Source organism: Carcharodon carcharias, chromosome 3 (genome assembly GCF_017639515.1).
Source record: "Carcharodon carcharias isolate sCarCar2 chromosome 3, sCarCar2.pri, whole genome shotgun sequence".
Lineage (NCBI taxonomy): Eukaryota > Metazoa > Chordata > Chondrichthyes > Lamniformes > Lamnidae > Carcharodon > Carcharodon carcharias.
In genome coordinates this window covers 54,793,457-54,815,377 of record NC_054469.1, presented here as the reverse complement: position 1 = coordinate 54,815,377, position 21,921 = coordinate 54,793,457, and the positions used below count along the sequence as shown (strand labels likewise).

The 21,921-nt window shown below is 43.6% G+C and overlaps 1 protein-coding gene across 2 annotated transcripts in view; it reads right to left on the bottom strand.

Annotated features, from left to right (window-relative positions):
• LOC121275755 (protein adenylyltransferase SelO-like) overlaps positions 1–21,921 on the bottom strand; it is a 270,091-nt gene that overhangs the window by 243,320 nt on the left and 4,850 nt on the right. For both annotated transcript variants that reach the window (XM_041183353.1, XM_041183354.1), the window contains exon 3: positions 1,229–1,357. In XM_041183353.1, coding sequence (XP_041039287.1) covers positions 1,229–1,357 — 129 coding nt within the window. The remainder of the gene's footprint in view (positions 1–1,228; positions 1,358–21,921) is intronic.

The window sequence follows — 21,921 nt, the reverse complement described above, 5'->3', positions numbered from 1 at the left end:
ACACTATCTCCCTTTCACACATACACTCCCGCCGTCTCCCTCTCCTTCACATACATACACACACACACAGACATTCTCTCCCTCTCACATGCACGCTCTCTCCCTTCACACACACATACACCTTTTCCCTCCCTCTCACTCGCACTCTCTCGCTCTCTCCTTCTCTCACACAGTTACTTTCCCTCGTGCACACACATGCTCTCTCTCCCTCACTTGCATGCACACACACACACACACTCCCTCTTTCTCCCTCTCATTGTCACTCTCCCTCGCTCACAAACTCACACACACACTCTCTCTTACATACTCTCCCTTTCTCTCTCTCTCACACACACACTCTCACATACTCTCACATACTCTCTTCCTTTCTCTCTCTCATACACACACAGTCCCCCTTGATCCCTCTGATACACACACACACACTCTCTCTCCCTCTATATACATACACTCTCCCACATATACTCACGCACACAGAAACACGCACACACACACACTCTCTCTCAAACACACACACACACACACTCTCTCTCTCCCTCTCTCTCCCTCTGACATACATACACACACCCTCTCTCTCCCTCTACACACACACTCTCCCTCTCTCGCACGCACACTCTCCCTCTCTCGCACGCACACACATGCACTCTGTCACACATACACACACAGATACACACACACACACACACACACACACACACACACACACACACACACACACACACACACTCTCTCACTCTCTCACACAGGCACACACTCTCACTCTGACATACACACACACCCCCTCTCTACATCTACATACACACTCCCTCTCACACACGCACACATACTTCCCCTCGCACCCCCTCTGGAGAAAGGACCAATCAGAAATGGAAGTCATGACTAACAGCTGTTTTTACTGATACTGCATCAGTGATTGAACCAGAGACATTCTGGTTTACATGGCCTAACCTTACAGGCAATATCTTTACGGTGTAGGGCTAATTTTGAGTTTGCAGGGAGCATAAGTTGGCACATGGGGGCAACAATGTAATAACCCCATTTCCAAAATGTACTAACTTTAAGCACAGCTTCTTTTTGGGGATCACCGGACTAACCATAATATCTATAAAATTCAACCATTAACTTCATTGATTATGAGTAAATTTATTCTCAAAAAAATAGCAATGTTATTATAATAATAGAGTAAGCTTTCAATTCTTTGTGAAGGATACATAATACAATACCACTTTACCTGATGACCACCATATCTATGAGTTAGAGGGACAGATCCAGGCAGAATTCGTGCACCGCTGACAAATTGAATAAACTCTTCAGTCTCTGTTACAGACATATCTAAGTCCAATAGGTCTTCCACAACTTCCTGATGTTAATATAAAACAATTACATATTAAAGAACAGTTACCATACCTTACATAATCATGCCAGTTTTTCAGACCAATAACTTAAAAATCTAGTTAAATCGAAAGATGAATTTAATTTAATAAAGCACTTCAAATCAATGAAGCTGAAACTAATGGAAAAATAAAATATAACAATTAAAAGTACTTATAACAGGGTTTATAACAATTTGTAGTCAGTTACATTTGTGATGTTTAAAATGGAATCAAAAGTTGTAGCATCTGGAATTCGCTGCCAGAGGAGGTGGTGAAAGCAGGTATGATAGTGGTGTTTAAGAGGCAGCTTGACAAATACATGAATAGGATGGGAATAGAGGGATACGGACCCCGGAAGTGCAAAATGTTTTAGTTTGACAGGCAATATGATCGGTGCAGGCTTGGAGGGCCGAAGGGCCAGTTCCTGTGCTGTACTTTTCTTTGTTCTTGTTTGTTCTTGTTCATCAAAATGCACATAATCTTCAGCAGCTGCTTTTGCAAAAGCACATGAGCAGAACTGAAATAATTCATTTTGTAGCACTGTTCATTCCATCTGAGTCCAAGACATGTGACTAGAATCAATTGTTCTTCCTTTTAGTCAGCAGTTGTTAATCAACCCCAAATTTCTATATTTAGTTACAATAATAGTTAAGTTCATTTGATCTCATATCCCTTATGTCACACAAAAGTTCATAGCTGCAAAATCAAAAATAGTTTCATATTCAGAGCAAACCATCCCTCTCCTCATACCATTTACAGTGGGTACAAACAGCACCTGCATAATATGGCTAGCAGTCATTATTCTGTGCATTCTATTTCAGTTTCGTACCCTGAACAATTATTTCAGAGACCAATTTGTTTTTTTAAAAGGTAGAGGAAAACAGAGCATTACATTTTTCACATGACAGTAACATCCTGAACAATGATAATGCAACCACTGATAACAGATTATTTAATTTCTTCTTTAAGGGTCTTATGAAATGTCATATCTCATAATAAAATAAGGTCATACAATCTTCTAGTTTAGTTCAGCAAATCTGAAATTTTATGAATTACTTACTTAGCATTTCCCTAATAGCAAAGTGAATTTGGCTTACTAAGCCACACAGAACAGAAACATTCCTATTTCATTCTCCGGCGTGTGCAATCAGCTGATCATAAACTGGGTGGTTATAGAGGTTCTGTAATTGGCCCTCCGGAGGCCTGGGTTAGAGAGAGGTAAACTGCCTGGATTCCCATTCCTGATTGCTATCCAATAACTTATGCTGCAAGTGCATAAATATGAGGTATTAGGCAGAGCAGGATTAGGCTCAGCTGTGATGTTCACCATCGGCCAAACCGATTGTAGACTATCACAGTCAAGGTTCATACAAGTAAGGCACTAAAGGCTACTTTATACCTATAGAATAGATTATGGAGAGAAAATAAAGAACATAAGGCAAAAAAGGCTTTTAAAAATTATACTTCTTAACTCCTTAAGTCTTATTAAATTTAGTAACATTCTCATAACTTTGAAACTGCTTACTATATTTATTAATCCCTTTCTCTGGAAACTTCTGTTTCTTTTACAACTTTTTGTTTTTACAAATAGCCCTGAACCAGCACACAGATTGTGCAATATTGAACTGTGGTTACCCTCTTGAAATGGTTCTACAATTGATAAAGGAGATGAACCATACAGATTTAGAGATTTCAAATTTGACCCTAATTTGTGCTCAGTTAGCTAATCTCAGCTGGGAGACAGTGGGGTCACTAAAATTTGTTCAACATTCTTATGCCAAGGGATGGGAAAATAAAAGCTGAGCAAGTTTTCCATTCCCTATTGCTTCCCACTGGTCTATGCTGGAAAGTGCTAATCACTCACTGCCTTACACATGAGGAATGACAACTTGAGCAAGGAAACAGAGGACTATCAGGGTGAGATTTAGATGTCCAAGTACAGAAATTATTAAAAACCATTGGACATGTACAAAAAGCAATTTAAAAATTTAACAGAATGTTAGCTTTTATCTCAAGGGAACTAGAATACAAAGGAATGGAAGTTCTGCTACAGTATAAAGCTCTAGTTAAACTATACCTGGAAAACAGCATGCAGTTCTGGGCACCACAGCTCAAAACGGCTATAACGGCTTTGGAGATGGTGCAGTGCAGGTTCAAAACAATGGTACAGGGATTGAAAAGGGTCAAATTATGAAGACAGTTGTCACGAGGCTATGCCCCTTTATTTTTGAAAATATGACTTCTCAACTTTCAACTGACTCAAAATTTTGCAATTTTAACTATGACAGAGCAAACTGCTTAAAAATGCAAGGCCACGCTCCAAGATGAAGGTGAGAAACGAACAAATCACTCTCAGGGGAGTGTGAAGAAATAGACATTTCCTATAATCAAGACACCCACTGAAACTCGTAACTGTCTAAAGAAAAGGCATTAAAGTACTGCGTGTTGAAACAATGGCTGCCATAAACAGACACACCCAAGACCTCTTGGAAATAAAATAGGTGAAGTATTTCAAGGCAAGGCTGTCCAGCCACTAGTTTGCAAGTAACACAAGAAAGTCTTCAGCAGAGGAACAGGCTGACGGCTGCTCTCTCTCCCTCTCTCTTTTGGAACAAGTGTGTCACCTGGTTCGAGAAGCCAACTCTACCATAAACCTACCAGTGAACCGAGATCTCATAATAATTACAACATCTTCTACATCTAATTGCATCCAAGAAACCAGCAAACCCAAATTGGCCACAGTGTTTAAAATCAAGAACAATCAATGGTCACTTAACCATATATTCTTTTAGCTTCTTTTTATTGGACTGTAACTCCCCTTATGTCTGATACATTTGTTTGTGTGTGTGTGTGTGTGTGTGTGTGTGTGTGTGTGTGTGTGTGTGTGTGTGTACACCTGAAAATCTGCATGAGGGCCGAATGGTTGACATTGCATTTTTATTATTTTTCTCAAGTTTAGTGGTTAATAAATTGGCTCTTTCTTTCACTCAAGAAAACCTTCTTTGATTGGCTCCTTATTGCTCATAGCTTAAATACTTAAGAACATAAGAAATAAGAAGAGTAGGCCATTCAGCTCATCGAGCCTGCACTGCCACTCAATAAGATCATGGCTGATCTTTTACTTCAACACCATTTTCCAGCACTATCCCTGTATCGCCTGATATTTCTAATAGGTAGAAATCTATCAAGCTCAGTCTTGAACATACTCAATGACTGAGCCTCCACAACCCTTTGGGGTAGAGAATTCCAAAGATTCACTACCTTCTGAGTGAAGAAATTCATCCTCATCTCAGTCCTATATGGCCTGTCCCTTATTCTGAGATTGTGTCCCTTAGTTCCAAAACCCTGACCCCCAGCCAGGGGAAACATCCTTCCTGCACCTACCCTGTCGAGCCCTGTAAGAATTTTGTATATTTGAATGAGATCACCTGTTATTCTTCTGAACTCCAGAGAATAAAGGCCCAGTCTATTTAATCTTTCCAGATAGGACAATCCCTCCATTCCAGGAATTAACTTAATGAACCTTCATTGCATTCGCTCTGTGGCAAGTATATCTTACCTAAGGAAAGTATACCAAAACTACACACAATAATCCAGGTGAGATTTTACCAAGGCTCTGTATAATTGCAGTAAATCATTTTTACTGCTGCACTTAAATCCTCTAGTAACTAAGGCCAACATACCATTTGCCTTCTTATTTGCTTGCTGTACCTGAATGTTAGCTTTTAGTGACTCATGAGGACACCCAAGTCCCTCTGCAGTTAAACTTCCCAGCCTCTCACCATTTAAGAAATACTCTGTATTTCTGTTTTTCCTACCAAAGTGGATATCCTCACAATTCTCCAAAATGTATTCCATCGGCCAATTTTTTGCCCACTTGCTTAGCCTCTCCAAAATCCCTTCAAGCGTCTTTGCATCCTCCCCATAACTCATACTTCCACCTAGTTCTGTGTTATCTGCAAGTTTGGAAATATTATATTTAATCTCCACATTCAAATCATTGATATAGATTGTGTCGTGTCCCTAAGACATGAAAGAGATCATAAACTGTTTAAATAAAATTTATCTTTTTGCTTATTTAAAAAAAATTGATTTTGCCGAACCAAAAGATGGCTGCTACAGGTGACATGATCCACAAGCTGGCTACAGCTTCTGGAAATTTCCAACAGCAGTTAAAGGACAAAAGCTCAACCTTCATCCTTGTGAAATCTCACACCTTTCACTGAGAGGACAGCTTACAATCAACAAAACCAGGTCCCCAGCCTGGACCATAACAAAGGGGAAGCCATGGAAAACTGTTATACGTGCAGAAGCGCTAAAAGCCACCATTAATCTCCTAGGATAAACAATGAATTTTGACCTGAAGCATAGAAACTGCTTGTTAGCCTGCAACTGACTCATTAATGGACAACACCAAATGATCTAAGCTTCTGGCCTTTGTAAAGTTTTAATATTACATTTCCGGACTCGCAACTCAGGCTGCTATTTAAACTCCAGCCTGCAAACATGAAAGCAGGACTGTAGGCTGACCAACAGCCTGTATCAAGTTTAAGCCTCCTCGGAGCCAGTTTCTCAGGAAGATTCCGACCAATGCCTGCCGAGTAGACCAAGTCTCTGGATACCAATTTCATCTCACTCCGTCGACATCAGCTTTAAAGGAATTCTGCAAAATCCTGCTTTAGCTAGCTGAACTGTAGCTCCTCCATCAAGGGACCATCACTGGCCTGACTTTCTAGATTCTTGCAATCACATGAACAGACATGAGTATCTGTGGTGCTTTTCTTTTAAGTTATTCATAGTTCTAAAAACTCCTCTTTCCTATCTTACTTAACCAGTTCTCAATCCATGCCAGTCTATTACCCCCGATCCCAAGCACACTAATTTTGTTTAATAACCTCGTATCGTTCCTTATCGAAAGCATTATGAAAATCTAAATATACCACATCCACCTTTTCCCCCTTATTTATTCTGCTAGTTACATCCTCAAAAAACGCCGACAGGTTTTTTTTAAACATGATTTCCCTTTCATAAATCCATGTTGACGCTTTCCAATCCTACCATTATTATCTAATTGTCCTGTTATTATATCTTTTATTATAGATTCTAGCATTTTCCCTACTACTAATGTCAAGCTAACAGTCTGTAGCTCCCTGTTTTCTCTCTCCCTCCTTTCTTAAATAGTGGGGTTACATTTGCTACCTTTCAACCTGCAGAAACCATTCCAGAGTCTATAGAATTTTTAAAGATGACCACTAATGATTCTATTATATCTGCAGCCACCTCTTTCAACACTCTGGGATGTAGATCATCAGATCCATCTATCTAAAGTAGATTTATCTACTTTAAGTCCCATTAGTTTCTCTATTCCTTTTCTTTTTTTTACAAATATTAATATGTTGCAGTTCCTTGTTCACACTAGTCCCTAGATTCTCCATTATTTCTGGGAGGTTTTATATTTTCCTGAAGACAGGCACAAAGTATTTGTTTAGCTTCTCTGCCATTTCCTTATTCCCCATTATAAATTCTTCTGACTCCGCTTGTAATGGATCCACATTTGTTTTTGTTAATCTTTTCCTTTTTACATACCTACAGAAGCTTTAACTGTACATTTTTATGTTTCTCACTAGTTTACTCTCATTGTATTTTCCCATTTTTATCTTTCTCTTGATCCTCCTTTTCAGAATTCTAAAATGTGCCCAATTCTCAGGCAATTTTTTTTGGCAATTTTATACACCTCTTCCTGTGATCTTTGATTTCTTTCATTAGCCACAGTTGGAACACTTTCCTTTCTGTGATTTTGTACATTAAAGGAATGCATTTTTGTTGTAAATTATACCATAGCCACTTTGCCCTTCATATCTTCATAGTTTCTTTCGTTTAGGTTTAAGACCTTAATCTCTGACTGAACTAATCATTTCCAAACTTCATGTAAAATTCTGGCCAGGATTTTCCACGCCTGCTGGCGTCTGGTGTGTTGGTATGTTTAGTGGTGTGAGCAGACGATATGACACAATCAGTTTCACAACGGAATGATATCAGTTTGCAATCATCTGCTCATCAGACGTTGGGAACCTCATTGTAATACATCTGCATATCATTATTAGGCCTGCCCAGCGGACCCGATCCCGCGCCCCCCCACTGGATCGTCCGCCCATGTTGGCGGGAAAGCACACTGACATGTTTCACAACAGCAGGGGAGGGGGTAGTGGGCAAGGGCAGCACTGTGGTTGAGGCACTATGGGGGCGGGGGCAAGGGCAGCCCTGCGGTTGAGGCACTATGGGGAAGGGGGCAAGGGCAGCCCTGCAGTTTCGGTGACTTAGTCAAGGGGGCAAGGCCAACCCTGTGGTTCAGGTGACTTGGTGGGAGGGTGCAGGGGGGTGGGGTCGGTGGCTGGGGCTGTCCTTTGAATGAACATAGCGCACAAGCATTCGGGGTGGGGGTAGGGTGGGTGGGGGAAGCGGCCACACATTAGAGTCATCTTATATAAAGTGACCATTCCTCTGCAAATGAGACACTTCAGACACAGCCATTCATATGATTGGAATCAGACTTCTAGCTCATCTGCCCACTCAAGCAATGCAGAGATATCAAAGTGCCCCAGAGCTTTTCACTCCTCGAGCACAGACTACAAAAGTAATGAGTGTTTTAGTGAACTGCAGAGCAATTGGACGACTGCGCACGTTGTACAATCTCCTTGCTGAAGCTCGCCATAGAGCAGTTACTGATGGAGGTGCTCACAGCCCCTTGCAATGTCAGCATCCCGGTTTTGACCAGTCTGCCCGATGGTTCTAGCCAACAGTGCTGCCTTGCAGCACAGGTTAGGAGAATGTTGCACCTGAGCTGAGAGCACAGCATGCAGTGCAATGGGAAAAACTGCTGCCAATCGGTCAGGTGGGGTGGGGCAGAGGTGAGTGGGATTTTAAACAGCCATGCAGCGCACTAATCTCTGTTCATCCATGTGGTGGCCAGCACTCTCTGCGATTCATTAAGGGGCCGTCACACTTAACCAGGACAAGTTCTTAGTACACCCATGCGAACCCATATGTCTTTCTCTTTCATCCTGCAGGAGTACATCATGATCATGGAGCCTAGTGAACTAGCTATACACCTCATAGCATACAGAGAGTGAAGATGATGGAAGGGAGAGCAACTGAGGCACCTGACTGCGTAGAGGGAGGAGCAGCGCTCTCAAGAAGGGGCAGCTGGGGCTCCCTCATATGCCGCCGAAAAGCCACAGTGAGCTGTCGCTGGTTAGCACTTAGTGACATCCAGGATTTATAGACGCCGCCTTTCATTCCTGCAGATGACCGAGAACCAGTGTCGCTGAAGATTGCGCATGTCTAGGGAACTGGTCGCTCACATCTGCCACCTGCTGCACTCAACTTCTGTGCCAGCGGCTCCTTTCCGAGCTCCACAGGTGATCTCTATCAGATATCATAAGCCTCCGCCCACAAATGCTTCCATGAGGTCAAGGATGCCGTCTTCGTGAGGGCACACAACTTCGTTCATTTCTCCCAGGACCAGGACAGCCAGGATGCGAGCAATTAGATTTGCCCAGATCTTGGGTTTCACCATCAAATGCACTCATATAGTGTTCAGGTCTCCATCACAATTTCCGTCAACTACATCAACCACAAGGAATTCAATTCACTGAATGTACAGTTGGTATGCAACCACCAGAAACACATCCTGCAGGTCTGCACAGTTTCTAAGGAGTGTCCTGGGCTCCTATATTCTCAGTCAGTCACAGATACCTGACGTAGTCCCAGGTCAACAGAAGCTGCAGGGATAGCTCCTCAGGGTTAAGGGCTACCCACAGAGAATGTGGCTGATGACACCTGCGCGGCGGCCTCAGACTACAGCAGAGGCTCATGCTGCAACTCACAACTTGGTGGAGCAGACCATTGGGATGCTGAAAATAAGGTTCCAGATCCTGGATCAGCCTGGTGGAGCCCTGCAATATAGTCCACATAGGGTGTCACGCATCGTCGTCGCCTGCTGCGCCTTTTACAACCTGGCATTGCAACAGGGAGAGGAACTGGCTGAGGAGGAGATGGAGGAGCTGGAGGTCTTCTTGGATGAGGAGGACGCTGACGGGGATAAGGGTGAAGATGACCTAGAAAGAAATGATGACGGTGATGAGGCCCTCACACTGGCAAGGCAAGGCACGCGTGCTCGGGAGTCACTGATAGTTGCTAGATTTCTGGAGGATGATGAAGACATACAGTGAGGAGACTCCATAGATCCTCACATTGCATCTGTGAACATTTGACTCTAGGCTGACCTATGGCAGCGCACAAACTCCCTGTGATAATGCTCCTGTCATGGAGACACAGTGGAGGCCTAATAGTTGGTAAATTGCAGGAGAATGGTGGCGACATGAAGTGAGGACACTCCATAAACCTTCACATAGCTCTGAGAATGTCTCACTCCTGTCTGGCCAAGGGCAGCTCGTTTGCGCTCTCTGATCAGGGTCATATCATAGAGACGCAGCCATGAAACTTTAAAAGCATCTGATCCTTTGTCAGCACAAAAACAGAAGTACCTGGACTCGAAATGTCAACTTTGCTCTTCTTTGCCGATGCTGCCAGACCTGCTGAGTTTTTCCAGGTATTTCTGTTTTTGTTTTGGATTTCCAGCATCCACAGTTTTTTGTTTTTAATCTTTGTTTTGATTCTTTGCCAGCATCTGACCCCTTCAGGAGTGCAGCATCATTGTTCACAGATGCTAAGGAGATGGGAGCCGGCCCCACCTTAAGGGTGCTGCAGGCACTCAGAGAATGACGGAACTCTGTTGCCTGCCCACTACATTCTGGCAGCAATGACAAGCACTGTCAAGGTACAGGCATCAGTAATGTGTCCAGGGAGTATGAGGCCGGACCATCACTTTGGTTTGAAGGCTGCACAAAGCACTGGGAAGAGGCCCTGGACTGAGACACCTGCCTTTATCTTCTGCAGAAGGCTTCACATCTGAGTGACATGAACACTGCTCATCAGAACAAGGAGCCATAGGCAGGGAGACATTCTTGGGAGTTTACTGACAATAGTGAACAGCATGTACAACTGATTAACACCCGTGCCCAGACTAACCACATTTTGGTTTGATGTTTGTAAGTTTCCTTTAAACTTTGTCCTTGGTTTTACAGCTGACTTAATTTAGGGGCTGTGATTGCTTTATCCCTTATTCTGTTGATTTAGTTTAATTGTTTGACTCAGAAAGAGTTACACCTTCTTAACTATCCCTCATTTTGTTAAAAAATAAAAACAAAAAAACTGCAGATGCTGGAAATCCAAAACAAAAACAGAATTACCTGGAAAAACTCAGCAGGTCTGGCAGCATCGGCGGAGAAGAAAAGAGTTGACGTTTCGAGTCCTCATGACCCTTCGACAGAACTTGAGTTCGAGTCCAAGAAAGAGCTGAAATATAAGCTGGTTTAAGGTGTGTGTGTGGGGGGCGGAGAGATAGAGAGACAGAGAGGTGGAGGGGTGGGGGGTGTGGTTGTAGGGACAAACAAGCAGTGATAGAAGCAGATCATCAAAAGATGTCAACGACAATAGTACAATAGAACACATAGGTGTTAAAGTTAAAGTTGGTGATATTATCTAAACGAATGTGCTAATTAAGAATGGATGGTAGGGCACTCAAGGTATAGCTCTAGTGGGGTTTTTTTATAATGGAAATAGGTGGGAAAAGGAAAATCTTTATAATTTATTGGAAAAAAAAAAGGAAAGGGGAAACAGAAAGGGGGTGGGGATGGGGGAGGGAGCTCACGACCTAAAGTTGTTGAATTCAATATTCAGTCCGGACTGAATATTGAATTCAACAACTTTAGGTCGTGAGCTCCCTCCCCCATCCCCACCCCCTTTCTGTTTCCCCCTTCCTTTTTTTTTCCAATAAATTATAAAGATTTTCCTTTTCCCACCTAATTCCATTATAAAAAAACCCCACTAGAGCTATACCTTGAGTGCCCTACCATCCATTCTTAATTAGCACATTCGTTTAGATAATATCACCAACTTTAACTTTAACACCTATGTGTTCTATTGTACTATTGTCGTTGACATCTTTTGATGATCTGCTTCTATCACTGCTTGTTTGTCCCTACAACCACACCCCCCACCCCTCCACCTCTCTGTCTCTCTATCTCTCCGCCCCCCTCACACACACCTTAAACCAGCTTATATTTCAGCCCTTTCTTGGACTCGAACTCAAGTTCTGTCGAAGGGTCATGAGGACTCGAAACGTCAACTCTTTTCTTCTCCGCCGATGCTGCCAGACCTGCTGAGTTTTTCCTCATTTTGTTAATTTAGTTTAATTGTTTGACTCAGAAAGAGTTACACCTTAACTATCCCTCATTTTGTTAATTTAGTTTAATTGTTTGACTCAGAAAGAGTTACATCTTCTTAACTATCCCTCATTTTGTTAATTTGGTTTAATTGTTTGACTCAGAAAGAGTTACACCTTCTTAACTATCCCTCATTTTGTTAATTAGTTAATTTGGTTGGCTTTAAAAAGAGCTACACCTTCTTAACCCCATTCAAACAGAATTCCACGTTGGCCCCAAGCCCTGAAACCTCCCTCGGGAGCTGGTGCCCCACAACCTGAGTCGCCTCACAGAAGTACCCTGCATGGCCTTTAGCACAGCGCAGACGGGTTTCCGTATGGGTTGCTGCTGCACACCCTTCACTTCCTTGCCTTCACCTGCCGCCCGGCCACACCCTGGCGTGCCTTGTTGCTGCCTGGCGGCAGAGGACCCCGTGGGGGGCCCTCTACGGAGGTGTCCTCCCACATTCCACCAGGGACCTGGGATGGAGGGTGTTGCACACAGCAGTCCCCTACAATCATAGAATGTGTCGGTTCACGGACTCCCAAGATACCTGCCCTTTTTGCAGTCTTGTGGAGTCCGTGGACCACATTAATGTTAATTGTTGTCGGCTGCACTCCCTTTTCAGTTATTTAAAAAATCTTTTACTAGTGCTTTGTTTGCACTTCAGTCCCACGCTCCTGATCTATGGGCACTCGGTGCAGAGGGGGGCCAGGAGGGAGGAGGACCTCCTCGTGAACATGCTCCTGAGCCTGGCCAAGTTGGCCATTAACAGGCCCAGGCAGCGGGCAATCGAGGGAGTCATCCGACCCAACCGTCTGCCCCTCTTCTGCGGCTATGTTCCCGGCCAGGTGTCCCTGGAGAGGGAGCACGTGGTGTCCGCCAGCACCATGGAGGCCTTCCATGCTCTGTGGGCACCGCGGGGACTGGGGTGCTTTATAGACCCTTTAATCACATTTTGATTTGATGTTAGTAAATTCCTTTACATTTTATCTATTGTTTTTGCAGTTTGCCTTTGAGTTTTTACTTTGTCCTTAACTTTATTAATTTAGTTTACTTGGCTGACTCAAAAGAGTTACACCTTCTTAACCCACTGTGTGGACGGAATTCCACATTGGCCCCAAGACCCGAAACCTCCCTCAGGAGCCAGTGCCCCACGGCCTGAGTCGCCTCGCGGAAATGCCCTCCGTGCCCTTTAGCACAGCGTGGAGGGTTTCCTGTATGGGCTGCTGCTGCACACTCTTCACTTCCTTGCCGTCGCCCGCCACCTGGACATGCCCTGGCGTGCCCTGTCGCTGTCCAGTGGCAGAGGTCCCCAGTGCGGGGCCCACTACAGGGTTGTCCTCCCACTTTCCATCGGGGACCTGGAGTGGAGGGTGTTGCATGCAGCAGTCCCATACAACTGTAAGATGTGTCAGTTCACGGACTCCCAAGATACCTGCAACTTTTGTGGTCTTGTGGAGTCCATGGGCCGTGTCTATATAGGGCGTTGTAGGCTGCACTACCTTTTCAGTTATTTAAAAAAGCTTATACTGTTGTTTTATTTGCACTTCAGTCCCACGCTCCTGATATACGGGCACCCAGTGTGGATGGGACCAGGAGGGAGGAGGACCTCATTGTGAACATGCTCCTGGGCCTGGCCAAGTAGGCCATTAACAGGTCCAGGCAGCAGATGATCGAGGGGGTCATCCGACCCAAATGTCTGCCCCCCTTCCGCAGCTATGTTCACGGCCAGGTGTCCCTGGAGAGGGAGTCTGCCGGCACAATCGAGGCCTTCCGTGCTCAGTGTGTACTATGGGGACTGGAGTGTTTTATTGACCCTGTTAATCACATTTTAGTTTAATGTTTGCAAGTTTCCTTTAAATTTTGTCTTTGTTTTTGCAGTTTCGCTTTAAGGGGCTGCTACTTACTTTGTCCCTAATTTTGTTAATTTAGTTTACTTGGATGACTCAAAAGAGATACACCTTCTTAACTTTCCTAATCCTGCTGCTACGTCTTGATGCTCCCTGGACATCCACAGCGGAGGTGGAGACAGCCTGCTGACTGCAACGCCCTATCTGTGATGACCTTGGCAGGATCTCCAGAGGGCCAAGACCTGGAAGGCCCTGACCTGCTATCAGGGTCCTGATGTGTAGCAGTGGCACCCTCCTCAGCCAGGGGAGCTGGGGCTGCTGAGGTCACAGGAAGTGGGGATTTGGGTGGGCCAGACACTCCCAGAGTATCCTGGATGGATGGCCCCATGGGCTGGGGGCACCTTTTGATCCTCCTCCCTATGGGTGCCCAAGGGTCCCAGGCTGACTCCTTGGGGAGAAGGAGTGAGATCAAGCTACCCCATGCCCCTCCCATGCCCCAACACTGTTGAAGGCCAACTGTAGTATCTGTGATGGAGTTGAGCCTACACAGCAGTGCCAGAGCGACGTGCTGGGCCAAGGTCTTCATGGCGGCTGCCAAACTACCAGTGTTGACCTCGGTGTATTGGCATGCTGGCGCTATCACCTCAGCTTGAATACGGACAGATTCCTCCATTGTGCCTTGCAATCTGAGGGGTGCATCAGACATCCCTTCCTGATGTTCCCGAGCTTGCTTTTGCAGCTCCAGCAACTGTGACATGACGAAGTCCAGAGGCTCGTCATCTGACTCGGACTCAGCAAATTTCTGGCTTCCAGCAGTCCTGTGAGTGCCAGACACCTGGGAAGTCCCTACTGTCACCTGCTGTGGATCAGACAGTGAGATGTGCTCACCAGATTGTGATCCCGAGTCTATTCTAAAGCTAGGTCCCACTGAGGTGTGTGTTTCTGCACTGGTGCAGGGCATTGGAGAGCACTGAGTGAGAAGAGTGATTTACCCTGATAGAACAGAGGAGATCATTCATCCTCTTGCAGAACTGGGTGGCTGTCCTCTTTTGAAGGGCGTTGGCACTGACCACAACTGCCATCACCTCCCAAGTCTTGTTGGTCACACCGCTGCCCATCCTGTGGCCAGAGCAGGGGTAGAGGACATTGCAGCTGGCCTCCACAGTATCCAAAAGGTGTTCCAGTGACGCACCGCTAAATCAGGGGGGCTGTAGTCTTTTTGCCTTTCACGGACGTCTTCCCTGCAGCAGTCATGGATTGGAAACACTGAGATGTCTGCGCACAGCTGGACTTTAAATATGGCACAAAGTGTGCTGAAGCGGCGACATGATGGCAAGGCAGGCGAATGACAGCCCGCCCGCCATCAAAACAGCGTGTTTCCCTGGAATGCATAAGTAATGCGGTGGGTTTGAGATGATACGGTGTGAAAACCCGCCTTCGTGACCGGCATGTTACCTGCCCGTTACCACACTTAGTGGAAATCTGGGATGGTTCCGCCCTCTATCTTTTATGGTCACTTTTTCCTACAGGTTCCTTTACAACAAGATTATTAATTAGCCCTTTCTCATTGCACAATACTAGATCTAAAATAACCTACTCCCTAGTTGGTTCCTCATTTACTGCTTTAGAAAATCATTATGCATAAATTCAAAGGATTCGTCCTCCACAATATTAATCAGGTTAACCAGTCTATATGTAGATTGAAAACCCCCAGATTGCTGTATTTCCCTTGTTGCACATACCTCTAATTTCCTGATTTATACTGTGATTTACATTACCACTGCTGTTTGGTGGCCTATAAATAACTCTCACAAATGTTTTCTGCCCTTTGCTGTTTCTTAGTTCCCCCCAAACTGATTCTCTGTTTTGATCTTTATAACTAAGATCATCTCTCACTATAGTACTGATGCCATTGTTAATTAACAGAGCTACCCTACCACCTTTTCCCAGCTTCCCACCCTTCCTGAATATCACATACCCTTGGATAACCAATTCCCAGCTTTGGTTTCCTTGTAGTCATGTTTCTGTAATTGCTATGAAGCCATACATATGAATTTCTACTTGAGCTATGTCTTGAAATCATTGACCTTTAAGTCCATGGGTGCTAAATTAGCAAACTGTGGAGACTGGAACACTTATGGCACAGAAAGTTTCAATACTTGTTACATGGGTTCCTGCCACCTAACAAGAGTGGGACCCTCTGGGAGTGTTTTGAAACATCATCAGATTAGTTCAAGTGTCAGTAGACAATTCTTTTTGAGGCTATCAGTTTTTGGAAGTCATCCTACAAGGGTCACAGAGGCAGGGACAGGAACAGGTCCCAGTTAAGTTAAAGAAAGGCTGTGGGGAGCAGACATTAAATAGCGAGGGTCGTTGGGGCAAAGGTTCCCCTTTGGGGCAGTTCTGCTTGGCACTGCCATTGATCTGAGAGTGTGCTTGTAAGCTAGTGTTTGAGTGTACACTGAAATCCAGGGAGATGGAATTTTGGAATACGAGATTGAAACCCCATGAGGTGGGCCACTGTTAAAGCCGTCTAAGTGGGAGGTGACTTTGAGGAAATTCCAAGGAGAGATCTTCGAAGGTGGAGCTGGGAATCCCTTATGAGACAGTTTCAACGTGACTGTTTGACTTGGTGTTTACTGACATCTGGGTGTGTTCTTGAGAAATCAATGGACTCTGTCTTGCTTGCACCTGTCATTTACTCTGTAGTGTGATGTGTTCAACCACAGTTTGTCTATTAATTCACATGCACCTCAATGTTACCCTGAATGTTAGAGAATAAGATACATCTTGCAAATTGTTTTATCTTTTTGAACTTGTATAGTGGTTTGTTTTTTTTTTGTACAAAACCCATGTAATCTTGTGGCTTTATGCCAAAAGCAGGTGTCTTGAATCTCAACCTTTATCTACTTTCAACAAAATGTTACTGGTCCCTAACCAGATCTCCACCCACGTCCCAGGGTCTGGCCAATGATCATAACAGCTGACAATTCATCTGTTTTATTGCGAATGCTGCGGAAATTCAGATACTGTTTCTGTAAACTATGGCCCTATCTGCAGGCATACTTATAAGTTTGCAATCACTGTCCCTCCCTGCCATGCTCTGATTATTACCTTTATTGCTACCTTGATCTATTGCCATGTTATTTCCCTTTAATCTACTCAAGTTCACCCTACATGATCCCTCCCCTCTTTATTTATTTTAAAGTCCTCTCTATTTCCCTAGTTATAGGACTCACTAGAACACTGGCCTACAGGTGAACTCCATCCCAACAGTACAGGCCCCACTTTCCCCAGTATTGGTGCCAGTGCCTCACGAACCGGAACCCACTTCTCCCACACCAGTCTTTCAGCCACACATTCGACTCTCTAATCTTATTTATCCTAAGTCAATTTGCACATAGCTCAGGTAATCGAGAGATTATTACCTTTGAGGTTCTGACTTTTAATTTAGAGTTTAGATTCTCATATTCCCTATGCAGAACCCCTGTCCTAGTTTTACCTATGTCATTGGTACCTACATGGACCACAACAGCTGGATCTCCCCCCTCTCATTGCAAGTTCCTCTCCAGCCCTGAGCAGATATCCTGAATCCTGGCACCAGGCAGGCAACACAGCTTTCTGGATTCTCACTATTGGCTGCAGAGAACAGTGTCTATCCCCGTGACTATACTGGCCCCTACTACCACAACATTCCTTTTAACTCCCCTCACTTGAATAGCTTTCTATACCATAGTGCCTTGGTCAGCCTGCTCATCTACACGACAGCCCTTGCTCTTGTCCATATAAGCTGCTAGAACCTCAAGTTCGTTGCTCAATTGCAAGAGCTGAGGCTCCTCCACTTTCAACTGCTCGATCCCCTTACCTGCCTGTCTTTCAATCACATCCTCCTGTCCCTGACCACTGACTAAATCAGATGACTCTAACCTAATGGGTGTGACTGACTTCTGGACAAAGTGTCTAGGTAACTTCCCCCTCCCTGATGTGTTGCAATGCCTGCAGCCGGGCCTCCAGCTCATCAACTCTGAGCTGAAGCTCCTCAAGCCACAAGCACTTACTACTGATATGGTTGCCATGGATTACAGTAGCATCCAGGAGTGCCCACATGCTGCAGCCATGACACATCACCCATTCTGCTATCTTTATTATGTTAATTAAATTTATTTTCCTTAATTATAGTTCCCCTCTTCACTAAACTCCCTCGCTCACCAAACTCCTGGCTTTGCACTCTGTGCAGACAAGAAGCACTCAGAAACCCCTGTATTTATATTCTCTGCAAAACAATAATGAGTCAAGCTCTACAAAAGCTCAGAAACCAGTTTCAGCTAGCTACCTAATTAACTTGCATATTTCTGTTTAAGGCTGGAATAAACTTAACTTAACTCAACGTAAACAGTGATTTTTGGTTAATTGCTCATTTTTTTTTTAAATCTAGACTTTAGAGAGTAATTAGCCCTTAAAACTCCCTAACTCACCAAAATCCAAACCAATACATTCAGATTTGGAAAAGGCATATCCTCATGAAAAAGAAACCTCAACCTTTATTGTGACCAACTGAGGAGGTTGAATAGGGGAGAGCCAGTTCACCCCTTCTCACCTGGTCATAACAGGCTACATAGACTAACCTCATATACCCTTGGGTATATAAGATTAAGGGGGAAGTTAACTAGTTTTAGGTGCTTAAGATGATTAAAGGATTTCATAGGATAGCTAAAGAGAAACTATTTCCTCTGGTAGGGTGTCCAGAAGAAGGTGGCATTACCTTAAAATTTGAGCAAGCCTATCAGGTGTGATGTCAGGAAGTATTTTGTTACACAAACTTGTTGATGCTAGATCAACTAAAAATTTCAAAAATGAAATTGATGGACTTTTGATTCATAAATGTATTAAAGGATATGAAACAAAGGCAGGTAAATTAAATTAAGTTTAGATCAGCCACATTTAAATTGAATGGTGGAACGGGCTCAAGGGCTTGAAGGGCCAACAAAGAAACTTTTATACGAGGGAAAAATGGAAATGGTGGACATGCTGAATAATTACTTTAAGTCTAATAAATGAGGTATGGTAGTGTCCCATGGAGTGTACATCCTGTTCCATGTGTTAACTCCAGGACACTTCTCAAGTCCTGTACAACAACATGTGCAGGAAGTGTTGTTAATTGGAGCAGCTCAAACTCCCCATTTTGGGGCTTCAGCAGAACCTGGTATCACTGTGATGCATCCACAAGCCTGAAAGTTTTGTGGATAGCACATTTATAAATGTGGTCACCTCGCAAATTAAGGTGTGCAGTCAGAAAGGGTATGAGCAATCACCAAGCAGTCATGGAAGACCAGGCAGTAGTGTAGGAGTGTCCTGAGTCCATCTCGCTCTCCAACAGTATTCAGAGCTCATCTAGGGAGTGCAGCCAGAGCCAAGTCCATGCCAGCAAGGCTGACCGAGCTATACAGGAAATGCAGAAGGAAGATTGGGAAAGCAAAAGTGATAGAAGATTCAACAGTTAGAGGAACTAACAGGTATGTGATGACAGACATGAATCCAAAATGTTATGTTGCCTCCCTGGTGCCAGGCCCAAGGAGGTCACTGAGCAGCTGCACAAAACTCTAACAAGGAAAGGTGAACAGCCAGACATCATGGTCCACATCAGTACCATCAACACAGATAGAAAGAGGCATGAGATCCTGCATGCAGATTTTAGGGAGTTAGGAAGGAAACTAGCAAGTACGACCTCTATGGTAGTAATCTATGGATCACTCCAGTGCCAGGAATTATTGAGTATAATAAGAGAGAGGGCTTTAGATTATTGAGATACTAGGACTGTTAAAATCCCCAGCTGAGGCTACCACTGGACAAACCTGATCCCAGGATGGAACTCAGCTTGATAGATCCCAACTTTTATTTGTTTGTTTAGATACGTAGAGAGGGGCTACTGAACAGAGTCACCAGAGTCAGCTAATGAACTTCCAACGAAAGCATAAAACATTTATTAAACAAGATGAACTATATTACAGTACTCCTTCACCCACAGCTATACCGTTATAGATATATGCAGATTTGTAAGGATAACAGGTTTAAAAAGCTATCTTATACTCTAATGTTCACAGTAAGTACACAGTCAATGTAAACCAATAAGCACCCTGTGGTCAGACACATCACACTCTAAAGCCAAGTGACAGATGCCACCTCAACCAGATGCTATAGTTCTCTCCATAACTCCCCCCAGGCGCTTGTCACACCATGAGCCAACCAGTCTCACTGAATTCTATCTTTCACACAAGTGTTTCCAATCTCCACTATCCGAGAACTCGCTTTGGAATCTTCTCCCAAACCAATGCTTTCTCTCAAATGCTTTCCACAAGGGTTCACCTCTAGGGTTTTGAACTCTCCTTCCGATGTTCTTCTTCCCTGGGTCACCCATGCATTCAAGCTGTCTTCCATACACTCTTCTCTCACTGACTCAGCCATCAACAGTACACCAATGCGTCACATGCCTATAGCAAAGAGTTACCAACCTTCAGTTGTCTCTTTGGACCTTCTTGCCTCTTCGTAAGCCTCTATCTCTTTAAGCTTGAAGCCTTAAACTTGAAGCTTGGAGTCTTTCTCTGCCACTCACTCTTAACTTCACTTAATAGGACCTCTTCCAGGTTCTTCTCCTTCCTTTGACTAGAGGGTTTTCTTGGGACTTTCCCCTGTTTCTGTCTCACTCGTTTGGCCTTGGGATCTTTTGGGAAATCTGCAGCTCCCTCTCCCAGTGTTCAGTCTCTCTGGGATCCTGGCTTCAAACTGCTTAAAATTGCTGTTTCTTTATTTATTCGGTGTGTGTCTATGGGAAGGACCTGCCTCTCAGGACCCCCATTGCTAGGCAACAATCCAATTCTTCTACTCGTTTGCTTAACATAGCTTACAGTTGTAAAAACCCTCATTTAAAATGCAGGCATCTTTTTAAAGTGAAACTAAAATTCAATTTGACCTTTCTTAACACACAAATACAGAAATACAAATCAAACTTAAATGTTAAAGCTAAAACTCATTCCTAACACCTACAAATACCAATATAACTTACTTAAACTGTCTCTATTTCTTAACAAGGACCCATTCTGGGGGATATGGGACCTGCACAAACAGAACAGGTTGCACCTGAACAGAGCTGAGACCAATGTCCTGCAGGGCAATTTGCTTGTCCTATTGGGGAGGGGGATGAGAACCAGGATGTAATATTAGAGAGGAAAAACAAAGTGCACAAAGACTGGGAGAGACAAATAGCACTAGAGTAAGAAACAGTAAGGTAAGTAAGGGATCAGAGTAAGAGGGAATGTAATAATGTCTAAATTAAGTATATTGTGCACATGTGTGACTGCATGGAGTGTGGTAAATGAGGTTGGTGAATTGCAGGTGCAGTTAGGTAGGTGAGATATGATGTTGTGGTGATAACAAAGACCTGGTTTAACAAAGGACAGGGCTAAACACTAAATATTACTGGACACAAAGTACTCAGGAAAGATAGGGAAGGAAAAAAAGGAGGATTGACAGTATTGATTAAGGAGAATGTTTCAGAGCTGTGAAACAGAGAGGATGTCCTAGGTGATGAAGGACTGAATCGATTTGGCTAGATTTAAAAATAACAGAGGTGCAATTACAATCTTGGGTGTATTCAATATTCTAGTGGGAAAGATATAGAGGAACAAATTTGCAAGGAAATTCTAGAGAGCTGCAAGAAGTATAATGTACTTATAACATGGGATTTTAATTATCCTAATATAGACTGGAACAGTAATAGTGTAAAAAGCAGAGGAGGAAGAGTTTATGTAATGTGTTCAAGAGAATTTTCTAGATCAGTCTGTTTCTGACCCAAAGAGGAAGGAGGCATTGCTTGATCTGGCTCTTGGGAATAAGTCAAATGTCAGCAGAAATTACAACAATACCTTACAGGATTGATATTAGGACACACTTCTTCACACAATGGGTGGTAGAAATTTGGAACGCTCTCCCACTAACAGCAATTGATGCTAGATTAATTTTTAATTTTAAATCTGACAGTGATAGATTTTTGTTAGCCAAGCACATTAATAAATATGAGTCAAAGATGGGTATTTGGAGTTAGGCTACAGATCAGCCACGATTTCATTGAATGGCAGAACATGTTTGAGGGGCTAAATGGCCTACACCTGTTCCTATGTCACTATATCCTCGCTGTCAAATCAGTAAATATGAAATTGACGAGAACAGCTTGGAAACTAGAAAAGCAAAATCATCCATAAGCAAGTTTAAGAATGCTATTCTAGCTAACTTCACTTTGTATCAAATCAAACACAAAAACATAAATTAAATTCCAGAGTAAACAATAAATGTTGTCAATTTTATGTCTATTAAAGGTCA